The sequence below is a fragment of the Camelina sativa genome, chromosome 9 (genome assembly GCF_000633955.1).
Source record: "Camelina sativa cultivar DH55 chromosome 9, Cs, whole genome shotgun sequence".
Classification (NCBI taxonomy): Eukaryota; Viridiplantae; Streptophyta; class Magnoliopsida; order Brassicales; family Brassicaceae; genus Camelina; species Camelina sativa.
In genome coordinates this window covers 3,274,452-3,287,811 of record NC_025693.1, presented here as the reverse complement: position 1 = coordinate 3,287,811, position 13,360 = coordinate 3,274,452, and the positions used below count along the sequence as shown (strand labels likewise).

The 13,360-nt window shown below is 35.0% G+C and overlaps 1 protein-coding gene, 1 long non-coding RNA gene and 1 pseudogene across 2 annotated transcripts; all 3 read right to left on the bottom strand.

The window, feature by feature from the left end:
• Positions 298–1,937, bottom strand: LOC104710347 (annotated as a pseudogene).
• On the bottom strand, positions 3,576–6,241 carry LOC104710346. The gene is made up of 4 exons (XR_754987.1): positions 6,082–6,241; positions 5,469–5,929; positions 5,127–5,272; positions 3,576–4,585 (listed from the first exon to the last, which is right to left on the bottom strand). It is a non-coding gene; the product is annotated as an uncharacterized LOC104710346 (long non-coding RNA).
• LOC104714963 (allene oxide cyclase 2, chloroplastic-like) lies at positions 9,358–10,395 on the bottom strand. The gene is made up of 2 exons (XM_010432424.2): positions 10,131–10,395; positions 9,358–10,031 (listed from the first exon to the last, which is right to left on the bottom strand). Exons 1-2 carry the CDS (start codon positions 10,345–10,347, stop codon positions 9,358–9,360), a joined length of 891 nt encoding a protein of 296 aa, XP_010430726.1. The 5' UTR covers positions 10,348–10,395.

The window sequence follows — 13,360 nt, the reverse complement described above, 5'->3', positions numbered from 1 at the left end:
TGTTAACCATAAGATTAACAAATGCTTCAAAACTGTTGTTGTCAATTGAAAACACTTGAAAGTGGTTTTGTCCTTTTATTCTTCAGCCTCCTACCTCTTTCCCTTCATCCCTTTTTACGCCAATCACCTCTTCTTAGTATCACATGTTATTATTACCCAAAGTAGATGATTATCATTATGCATGTGAACTTTACCATCATGGTCTTCTTCCACACATTTTTTTTATCCTTTAAATTAGTGTTTGATGGAGAACTCATTATCACCGTCAGCTATTAGTGAAAAGAGGAGTGTGACATGTAAATTATTAACTTTGCCATCCCATCTTTATATATCAATCAATATCATCCGTCAATTTTGCCAGACATTTTGTTACGATATATTATTGGCGCCGACAAAAGGGAATAAAAACAAGTAGACAAATTATTCCCCCAATGAATCGATTAATACAAGAGAAAACGTAATAGGACAAAAGTTCATGAATTAATTAGTATAGTTACTTATAACTCCGCTAGGTTCCAGCGCCTTAGCTTCAGCCGCCGGTTTCACCTCTTTGGACGGCAGAACCGGCGTTCCGGTGAGCTCCTCCGGCAAACCATTAGCCAACCCTTTAAGGTAAAAAGTGTAGAACAGTTTTGTCGGGTACACAAGCTGTTGAAGCTTAACCTGTCCGTACGCACCTTCGAAGACTCCTGTGCCACCAGTGATGGCCAAGAACGAGTCCTCGTAAGTCAAGTACTGTCCTTGTACTGACAAGTGACCGTAGTCTCCGAAGTAAAAGCTGTACGTGGCTTCGAATCTCTCACCCTTCTTTTCGGGAACGTGTTCGATCACCACGCAGAGACCGGCTGTGATCCCCACTCGCTTCTTTAGATCGCCAGTGTAGAGTTTGTTTGTGAATGGGACGAGGTCTCCGAGACCGAACATTAGGCCCATGGCGTTTTTAACAATTTTTGGGCTGTGTCAATCTAATTCGTTGAGTTCGTACACGCTTAGTTCTTGAACTTTACCTGAAAAAAAAAACAAACAAACAAACAAACTCAAGGTTAGAATTATATACCTGATTTTGAGGTATGGTGTGTGTCATGTGCTTACGTACGTGATTAAGTTTGCAAACTTATAAATTGGGTAATCTTGGTTTTAGGGTATAACATGTTAAATTTGGACTTATTTTAGACTTCTAACTAAAAATTAATTGGCAATTAGTAGATTGATCCTAACCTTTTACATATTAATGATAATTCTTTCAAATTTCAGATGTGGGACTTGGATTGTATGCCAACAATCTTCCCTTCTCCTCGAGATGTTAACTCCATCTTGAACCGATCCCACTTGGACTGACAATAAACCCCTTCTTAGGCTCCCATTACTCGGGTTAACAAGAGGTATGTCCGTATCCACTTTTCTATTTCCACCAGAATTTTAACATTGGACTCTGATACCATGTTAAATTTAGGTTTATCTTGGGCTTCTAACTAAAAACCAATTAGCAATTAATAGATTGACCCTAACCCTTTATATATTAATGATAATTCCTTCAAACTTTAGATATGGAACTTGTATTATATGCCAACATAACATAATTTTGAGAGAACCATTTAATTCAATGAACTTACTTGGTCTGGAGTTCTCGATATTCCCGTTTTGGGAGAGAGCTCGAGGAGGAGTGAGGTTCTTCTTGGGAGTGAAACTTGATCGAGAGGAGAAATTTAGACCATTAGATAAAATACCAAGATTCTGAAAGGGTTTAGAGAAACTAAGAAGAGAGCTTCGATGAAATTGATTGTTAAGATTTGTCATAGAGACAGATTGGAGAGACATGGCAGAAGAAGCCATTGATAAGAAGAAGAAAGAATTCTAAAGAAGAATCTTTGACTTGTTTGGTTATGAAGAAATGGGACTTTACTTTATGTGGTGAATGAGTTGAGTTCTATGGAATGTATCAGCATGTATATTTATATTGGGTGATTGATTAATAGTGATGATTGATGAATGGTGATGATTGATGAAGTAATAACACGTGTGTATTTTATTCAAAAGTGGGTCTCTAAAACTAGAAAGATGATTAAGTGAATTTGAATTTGGTTTCCATGGTCGGAATGTCATCTAAGCTTAATAATTTGGGTCTTGGATTTAAGTTGAATACTGTTGGCCGGCCGCAGTCGCAGACTACAAAACAATGAAAAAACGTGCAAATAATATAACCAGTAATATTTAGGAGATTTATATTTTTCTAAATAGATTAAATTATTAATTTCAGTGAAAAATATTCTTTTTTAAATAGAAAAATGAGAAAGGTATAGAGCTTATAAACATCTACTCAGCCTTTTTTTTCCAGCAAACATCTACTCAGCCATTCATATAATATCGAGAGAAAAAAACCAGTACATCGAGAATATAAAGATGTATAAATTAAAATCCACCTCAAGAATTATATAATTGATGAGTGATGAAGTATTGATTTGTACACTATGCTTCCAATACATCTTATTCGATAATGGATAGTTAAATCTGTTATTTTTCTTTCCCAAAATTAATCAATCTTGATATGAATGAATTCGTCTTTCTTAACTATTTTAGATGAAAATCTACAATCTTAGTCTAAAGTTGTTGATGAATACTTGTTATCTATCTTCTCTAGCACAAATTCATCGCAATTTCATAAACATTTATTAATCGAGCACTACAACGAGCTTCATTCGGAAGCACACTAGATAGTAGATAGTGGCAGTATATTGCCAACTGACATCATAGAGGGTCAATTCCACCACAGACATGGAAGATGCTCACATGCATCAAGATAAGATATCATTGTCCAAATAGAGGAATAGTTTGAATGTTCATGGAACTTAATTGGTTTTGCTCATAATCTTCTTTTTTTTTTCAACACCACCAAAAAATCTTATCTTTCTTTTCAAACCATGCAAGAATGCAAAACCTTGCATGTAGAATGACCTTTAGGGGAATATTTTTTATGATGTATAATGTCCATCTTCAAATAAGTCAATAAAAATGAATCACATAAAATCCTTTTTTTTAACACCACCAAAAATGAGTCTATTTTGATATTTAATTTATTTATTATTTAATTTAAGGTCTTTGAATGAGTCTATCTAGATGGTTTAAGTATATGGTAGTATATATTACCATATACTTAAACCCTCTAGTAAAAATATTCTGCATTATTACGGAAATAATTGCAGTTATGTGGTATTTTTCGTAGCTAAAATTTGTTTGCTACATAATTGTGACAAAAAAATTTAGTAATTATTTGGCCGTAGCAAATTTTTTCTTCATAGCAAATTGTCGCAACTTACTACAATTTAGAAACTAATGTAAATGTAGCTATTTGCTACAAAATGTTACATTTATCTACCACCATTTGTTACAATTTGCGGCAAAAGCATTAGTAGCAACTATATACAAAAAGTTACAAAATTTTGGTGACTAATAGACTCACAAGAAGCTACATGATTACTTGTCATAAACTTGTTACAAAAAACGACAAACATATGTTCACGATAGCTTTTATTATATCAAAATTATTGAAATGTTTTATATCTAGCAACAAAAACAAATTATGTGAAAATATATAAATTATGGAGAAGATTCATTCCACAAAACCGATTTTACATACATAGTTACATTACATAAAATAAATAACTTATTTTTGTAACTTGAAGTTTTGGAAGAATAACACTAGCATCCTTAAAAGCCTTTGATACACTCTGTGATAATGAATGTCAAGTCTTTCTTTTCAGCTTCTCACTGTGCTTCTAATACCTTTGACAGTCATCAACAAACTGCATAGTTTCCACACACACACACATTGATTCATGATACTGAAACTAAGATTGAAAGAGTTTTACTTACAGATGGTGAATTGAGTAGGAGAACTAGAGCTGGAAAAGAAAACAAGAAACACATCAAGCAGTCACAAATGAGCCAACTGAAACAGAATATAGTTTGTACATAGATATTAGATATATATTCAACAATTCCATATCCTTTATACATTCACACTTCCTCCATAATCAGATAATTCAGAACCATTACTTGTATCTAGCATCGGTGATTCATATACATAGCTTGAAAACCAATTACTTATATGAGGAGGTTCTGAAAATCAAATGGATATAACCCGAAAGAATACTTACCCGGAAAGGTTTAACAAGAGTATAAGGGAAAGAATACTTACCCCAAAAGTTGTGAATCACAGAAGAGTTAATTTGTCTCTTATTTGCTCTATACCTCATGAACATAATCTAAATAAGAGAAAAACAAGTATCAGTATGAATAATAGATGGTAACCAGCCATCATCTTCGCAGCTACGAATCCTTTTCCTCCCATATCCTTGCTGTTTCCTTCTTTTAGATCTGACCATACATAGTCAAAAAAAAAAGTTCAGAGAAACAAGAGTATAGAAACCAACGGAACTAGCAGAGGCGGCTATTGGTCGACGAGGAGAAGCAGTGACAACATCGGCGGCCATCGTTTTGAGATGAGAGGAGACGTTTCTTATCTACATTATTGGTCCTTGTCCATGAAGCTCATTTTGCAAAACTTCTTCTAATAACAAAACTCGACCTTCAATCACATACACACACAAAAAAAAAGAACACCATTATAACTCGGCATTTCAGCAAACACGTTAGCTACATTATAAGATAGAGCAAGAGAAAGTAACTAACTCGGAGGTCTTAGAGCCATGGAACTTAAATCTCTCTAACTTTAGCCACTAAAAACAAACAAGCCACAACTAAACTACAAAGCTTTAGCAGACCTTCAAAATTTTCTTCCTTGCCAATTTAAGAATCGTTTAACAAGGACCAATAATGAATGTTTAATTTACCTCCTTCTCGTTAAAATCAGATAGACCATTTGCAACTAGGACCAATTATGAATGTTTTGTTCCAACATCCAATGAATTAAGATGATCAGCTATTAGAAAGTAGAAACACATAGTTGATAACAATTTCAATCTAAGATTGGAGATCAAGATAAAAGAAAGAGGAAATCGAGAAGCCTAACAAATCAAAGATATGCTAACTAACATAGAATTAAGTCATCTATCAGATTAAAACCCCCACGAATAGAATTCACCAGAGCAAGAGAGAAAGAGGCTTACCTGAAACCAGAGACGTTGCCGCATTGACGACCCATTTGTTAGACTCGTAAATGGCGTCAGAGAACACCCTTTTGGCACGTGACACAGGACATCTACTCTTGTTGAGAGACAAGAATCTTGTGTCGACTTGCTCCGGTGACTCAGAACTAGAGAAATTCAACATGAGAAAATCGAAAAGGGGTTATTAGATATAACCAAAGAAATAATCAGAGACAGCGAATCACCCAAAATGAGCCAATAAAACACAGAAACAAAGCAGTGCTCCAAGATAGAGCTGAGAAATACAGAGACAGAGTTGTAGAATAGATCACAAAACCGAAGAAAAAGAGAGAGAAGACCTACAAAATGTTACAGAGATGAAGAGATCTGTGAAAGTTTAGCCACCACCGGTGGAAAGAATCGTCGACGAAATAGCTATTGTCTCCCTCTGCAATTGATCATCTAGGGTTTGCTTTGTTTGATTTTGTAACAGTAAATTGAATCCCTAATCCAGAGTTCACCGAGAACTCAAGGAAAAGGCAAATCAAAGGCTAAGAGAAGGTTACAAAGGAAGAAGAACCAACTCAGAGAACTAAGATTTGATGATGATGATGATTGATGATGAACAATCGTACATAGAGTGAGAGAGAAGAAGAGATAATTGTTATTTGGTTGATTGATTCTCACTAATGAGATAGGATTACATATAATGTGTTTGCTAAACCGGATAAACAAACCAAAATACATACTAAACCAGATAATAACCAAAAGATTACCAAACCAAGCTATTATTCCTGTCACAGATTTTGGGGTCCAGTGAAGGCCTAGAAGAAGAAGAAGAGGAAGAAAAAGATTATATACCGAAGAAAAACCCTAAATCGATACAAGAGAAAAGTAATCGAAAAGGGGTCACATGGAAGAACCCTAAATCGATACAAACCCAGAAATAAAAATTCAACCTAAACCTCAAATATACCTTGGAATTGGAATCAGAAGGCCAAAGACGACAACAACACGGCGAGGACTTTGTTATATTATCACGGCGAGGAAGAAGATGTATCATATATAGAGAGAGTGAATGGCAGGAGGGGAGACCCAAAGAAGTTTTTTTTGGCTAAGTATTTTTTTATTTTATTTTTTTGGTTAAGTGTTTCATATTTTTATTTGTATATAGCCACAAATATTTTGTATCAAAACTTTCTTTAGTTACAAATAGTTTGTATCAAAAATGTTTGAATTATATTTTCATAATTTTACATAATTTTAGTAATTATTAACTACAATTTGTGACGACTTATGTTGTGTGTACCAGAGTTACGATACTTTGTGTCACAAATTTTGAAGCAATATTGCTACACTTTTTTTTTGTTACTATCCGTCATTATATACCTACGTTTAGTGACATATTAGCTACAAATTAAATTAACTAATACTTTGTCACTAATTTGTAACTTTCTGTAGTTATAGTTTGCTACTAATTTTTCCGTAATAATCACACGTATCTATATCAACATGTTTTACTAGAGTGATTTAGCACACTCCAGTTAACTCAGTTTAAACCCAAAATAAACTGCCAAGTCTGTGAACTCGGCCCAAGGATGTAAGTTCGATGAGCTCAACGCAAACCTATCAAAGAAAAAGGAAATGATGAGATCGAATCCAAGAGAATATACAACAACTCCGAAGAATAACATATTCTCCCTCTACAAAGTAGAACATGTCTAGCTAAAATCGACTTCATCTTCATATAAACATAAAAGTACTTCTTTGAAGAATAGGGGTACACTAATGCAATCTCTCACAAATACTCTCACAAAATATCTTAAAAACTTATTCTCCAAATACCATATTTAGTAATACAAAATACGGTGGATGATAAATCTCCGCCAATCACGCATTTGTTTTTTGCGGATGATAATCTGTTTTTCTGCAAGACAGATAAGGAACAATGTGTGGTTATTTTGGATATATTACGATAGTATGAGGCTGCCTCGGGACAGCAAATTAATTTTGACAAATCCACTTTTCAGTTTGGTCATACGGTTGATGTAGATAAAAAAATAGAACTCCAAGAGGTTCTTGGGATAACAAATTTGGGCGGGATGGGGTCATATCTAGGTTTACCTGAGAGTTTGGACGGGTCTAAGACAAATATGTTTTCATATGTTCGGGATAGGCTGCAGGGTCGGACAAATGGTTGGTCAGCAAAACTACTATCGAAAGGGGGAAAAGAGGTGATGATTAAGTCAGTAGCAACTGCGGTCCCGACGTTTGTGATGTCCTGTTTTCGGTTACCAAAACAATCACATCCAAACTTACCAGTGCAGTGGCAAACTTTTGACGGCATTCCAGTGATCGGTCGGGGGTATGCATTGGTTAGCCTGGGAGAGATTATGTTGCAGTAAAGAGTTGGGCGGTTTAGGGTTTTGGAATGTGGACAATTTTAATTCGGCACTGTTGGCCAAACAATTATGGCGGCTAATTGAGGCTCCAGACTCTCTTTTTGCCAGAGTTTTTAAAGGTATGTATTATAGGAATTCCAATCCAATGGCACCGATTCGGTCATACTCTCTCTCGTATGGGTGGAGGAGTATTTTTTCAGCTCACTCTATGGTTAACAGAGGGCTTATTAAACGAGTTGGATCCGGGGAATCCATTTCTTTATGGACAGAAGGACTGATCCATAGATACCGGCTCAATTCCCGAGACCAGCTATAAGTATGGACCCGCTACAGGACCCTGACCTTCAAATTTCTCACTTAATTGATCGTGGAACCAATTCATGGCGGATGGATTTGCTCAATGAGTATTTTGATCCTTTGGATGTTGAGTTAATAGGGGTTATACCTTTAGGGAGTTGTCGGACAACGGACTCTCTCGGTTGGCATTTTACGAAGAATTGAAAGTATAAGTCAGGCTACCATACAACACGTATGGAGGTATCAAGGACTTTTCAGCCTCGTGGTTCCGGGCCGGAAATTACTCATCTCCTATCTAGCGTTTGGAAGGTTCAGTGTCCACTAAAATTACAACATTTTATGTGGCAGGTATTGTCAGGATGCCATTCGGTTTCGGCAAACCTGCACAAGTGTGGTCTGCCTTGTGATTTGGGATGTGCACAGTGTGGTGCAGATGAGGAAACAGTAAATCATGCTCTTTTTCATTGTCCATCGGCTCGTCAGGTTTGAGCTTTATCTCAGGTACCGGTGGGACCAAATTCCTTTCTGATGGGGTCAGTGTATGCAAATTTGGATTATTTTTTGGGTCCTAAGAATTCGGGTTCTTATGTTTCGGCTTTTCCTTGGATCTTGTGGTATATATGGAAAGCAAGGAACGCAAGAGTTTTCGAGAATGAAGTTGAGCGGCCTGAGGAGATTATTCGGGTGGCGGAAGGCGAGGCGACAACTTGGCAGCAGGCCCAGGAAGAGGGTGCGGATGAGGATCTCAATACCAATCAACCCGACTCTAACCCAAGGCTGAGGACATCTGCAAGTTCTCTTTCTGCTAGTTATTCAGGCTACCGTTTTTTTATTGATGCCTCTTGGAAGGCGGGTGACTCATTTGCAGGCGCGGGATGGATTGTACCCAGCTCTAGGATCCGACGCCAACCATGGGGGCTAAGAATTTTTGACGGAATCTTTCTCCCTTGCATGTCGAAGTCGAAGCTTTCCTGTGGGCTATGCGCTGTATGATCGGGCATGGTTTTGTGACGTGACTTGCTACACGGACTGTTCAGACTTGGTGAAGATGGTGTTTTCTCCTCATGACTGGCCGACATTTTTGACATACCTCGACGACATCAAAAGTGACAGGGAGAAATTTTCTTCTTTTTCTTTATCTTTTGTTTCTATAAATGCAAATGTAAATGCGGCTTCTTTATAGCACATCAAGCGCGTACTTCTCCGCATAATATCTTGTTTGCAAACAGTTTTCCATCCTATAGGCTTTTCTGAACTAATCTTTTATTGAAAAAAAAATAATAATAATATAAAATACGAATGGTCTAATCCTTTTTAAGAATAACTTGATAACCTCCACGAGGCGCATTATATAAGATAAGAATTATAATCCGTCATTTCTCAATTTAATTTTGAAACTTGTTGAAAACATTTTTAACCCGATTTGATTTATCACCCGGTTTACATGTGTGAGTTTACTCGCACTTTTCTACTATGTATTGTTACATGCAACTTATAGCGCCCAAAATTACATAGATATATGTTACATTCAACTTATTCCCTGAATCTCATCATCAAAGATGTCGAACTTTGTTTCTGAGTCTTTTCAAATAATAATTAACGTAATGCTTTTGACCAAAGAAAATGAAAGTGACTACGCAGAATATAGACTGTAATTTCTCTTTTATAAAGAGAATACCATTATACATAGACATTAGAAACAAAAGTCTATATTTGCTTATAACTCCGCTGGGCTCCAACGCCTTAGCTTCCACCGCCGGTTTCACATCCTTAGAGGGAGGAACTGGCGTTCCGGTAAGCTCCTCAGGCAAATTTTTACCCAACCCTTTAAGGTAAAAAGTATAGAACAGTTTCGTCGGGTACACAAGTTGTTGAAGTTTAACTTGTCCGTACGCACCTTCAAAGATTCCAGAGCCACCCTTGATGGCCAAGAACGAGTCTTCGTAAGTCAAGTACGGTCCTTGTACGGCTAAGTGGCCATAGTCTCCGAAGTAGAAGCTGTAGATAGCTTCGAATCTTTCACCGTTCTTCTCGGGAACGTGTTCGATCACGACGCAGAGACCGGCGGTGATTCCCACACGCTTCTTAAGGTCGCCGGTGTAGAGTTTGTTTGTAAATGGGACAAGATCGCCGAGACCGAACGTTAAGCTGAAGGCGTTTTTGAGAATTTTAGGGCTGTGTCTATCTAGTTCGTTGAGCTCGTACACGCTTAGTTCTTGAACTTTACCTGAAATTATCACAAGGAGGATGAATAAAGAAGAAGTTAATACGTAAACTGGGTACTTTAGTAATTAATGAGAGATGAGATCATGTTTAGACAACTTACTTGGTCTAGAGTCTTGGGAGAGAGCTCGGGTAGGAGTGAGGTTCTTCTTGGGAGTGAAACTTGATCGAGAGGAGAAACTTAGACCGTTGGATGAGATTCCAAGATTCTGGGAGGATTTAGAGAAACCAAGAGAGCTTAGATGAGACTGGTTATTGCATGACAGATTGTTGAGAGTTGTCAAAGAGATGGATTGGAGAGACATAACAGAGGAAACCATTGATCTAAGAAGACTGTTTAACACTTTGGTTTTTCTTTGGAAGATGTTATGAAATAGACTGGACTTTGGTTTATGAGATGAGTGATTTTAAATCTACTAAATGTCTGTTTATTTATAGATAAGACATTGGATTGAATGATGAAATAGCACGTGCGTAAATGGGTCCTAGCGTGGGTAATGAATGTATTATCATCAGAATTTTTATTTTAAATTCAGAACCCTGTCTTAAAATGTAAACAAACCAAGCGTCGATAGCTCAATTGGTAAAAACTCTCTGGCAAAGTCTAGAGGTCGCTGGTTCAAGAGACGGCGCTTGAGAGGGGACCATATAAAATGCTCTGGTCCCTGGCCCGAGAGGATGTACGGGCCTAGGCCCAGAACCTCTTAGTAATTCAAAAAAAAATGTAAACAACAAATATTAGGGTTTATATTCTTCCTCTTCATCTTCTTAATTATTGTATAAAGAATCAAAATGCAGAAAACAGTATAGATTTTATACTATAAACTATAATATTACCAAGGAAAAAATAATTAGATATATGAAATTAGTCATTTTTCCCTTACATAAACAATAATATTACGTTTTTCTTGTTAGTTATTACATAAACAAAACGTGGATATTTTGGGTAAAATACACTACGAAATTAGTTATATTTGTGGTGTGAAAGCATCGGTTATAATTCAGTGCGGGCTCAAGGTTTTTAGGGGTTCTCGGGCAATTTTTTTTTTTTGAATAAAAGACCAAAATTTTTTGTTTGAACCTATTTTTCGATTCAATAGAAGTCCAACCAAAAAGGTGAATAGGATCCCAAATAACAAGAGACCTCTGTTATATGTTAAAAAAATATGAATTTTATTTTGATAATATATAAATACTTGATAAGATTATAAAAATTTATTTTTGTTTAGAGTCAGTCAAGATAATTATGGAAGATAAAAAGTCTTTTTGGTTATTGACTCGTAAAAATAAATCGTTAAAACATATTTTAATGAACTATTTTTATATTATAAATTTTGTTTTTACTCCTTTATCTTGTATTATTTTATTTTTGTGCCCTTTTATCTTGCATTATTTCTTTTTTTGTACCTCTTTATCTTGCATTATTTTTTTTTGTGTCTCTTTATCTTACATTATTTATCTCCTTAATCTATAAACCCGAGGCGGTAGTAAAATCCAACTCCAAAATAGAGTTACTCCATTTTGAAGAAAGAAAATGGAGATATGGGTTGGTGATATCCTAAAAACTATTCTGGTTTCACATGTAGGGGTTATAATATGTTATGCATGTATCAAACCGTGGTAGACGGTTAAAGATCATGGAGTTTAAATTGTATTCTCGAGTGTGTGTTGTAGATAAGTTTCAGCGGAAACTTCAAATGTACCAAAAACTAATTACGGATATGAAATTAGGAAAGAATTAAAGTATTTTTTAAAAATCCTAAAAAATTGAGAATTAGAATTCTTTGCGGAAACCTTGTTTTAAGCGGATTCGTGATAATGAATTGGCTGTTTTAAGGGTATGAGTTTGTAAATTATCCGTACACTCTTGACATATTTGATAGAATAATAACTTGAATTTTACTCTCTTTTTTTTCATAGATAAAACAAAATTTGTTGTTGTTGATTATAGATAAATAAAATTTTGTTGACTATATTTAAAAATAGTTATAGATATTAATATCGATTATGATACCAAATAACAACCGTAACTTTATAATAAAACTTAACAATACGTTCTAATTGTTATAGCCAGGAGGCAATGAAGTTTTTTGAGGCTACGAATTCAAGTGGGTCGACAAAACCAAGGCTGAAGCTGGAACCTGAAAGGTTTTATGATAGGTGTTATATGATAGGTTACATAGAGAAAACCTGAAAAAGTTATATGATAGGTGTTATATTTGTTGCATGCATGCAACCTTGAAGCTTCCACTTGTCGAAACTTCTTCCACATTTATTTCTCTGATCCTTCCACACTTATTTCTCTGGTTTCAAAAGCATCGGTTACAGAAAGAAAAATGCAAAAGTTATATGAAGGGTCAGCTCGAGTCATTGTTGCATGCATGCAACTGGAAGCTTCCACTTGTTGACGCTTCTTCACCTACTGTCAGATATCTTATTATACCCAGCTATTAAATCATCAACATTATTTATATCCGCTCGTAAAATCATCAACGAAGTTTATATCCTCCCGTACAATTTAGATAATTAATTGTGTATATTTTGGACTCCCCCTGGCAATCTCAATCAATTATAAATTATGAATACGAATTATTAATCCCTTGTTAAGATTAGAATGTTGTATACGCAATTACTAAAGTTATCTCCAAACGGTGGTCTCTCACGTATCTCTTTACCATTTAAATATATAATAAAAGAGAAAAAAAAAAGAGAGGAAAAGAGATGTTTTCCATTTAAGAGTTTTAAGAGACCGTCAACCAAAACATGAAAAACCATTCTCATAGATGTTATCTTATGATTGGTCTATTAAATTACTTATTAAATATATATTATTATAATTTATATTTTAGTTTAAAGTTATGTTCACATTTGATTTGAGAAACCCAAATATAAAAACTAGCGATAGTTATGTTCTAATGACCCCGAATTTGATATAAAGGAAATATCCTCCATAAAGACAAATTCATATATATTAAAATTGGAACTTTTCAGTAAATTGACATCCATAATGCCGTTTAGTTTTTGGATTCTACTCGGTCATGTTTTGGAACATGTTGTTTATGAGAAAACTTATATCCTTAAGTTTTGTGATCCTCATCTGTGGGTAATAATATTAAATTATTTTTAAAAATATTATTTAAGAAAAAAAATATTTTTTGTTAGTTAAGGCATTTGATAAAAAAAAAATTCAAACTAACGTAAATGATAAATTTTTGTTTTATTAATAAAATATGGGCTTGTTAATAAAGAAAATATAAACAAAATTCAGTTTTTTATATTGTATTTGTACGATAATAATAAAGTAGACTACCATTCTAAATTTGCTTTGAGGAA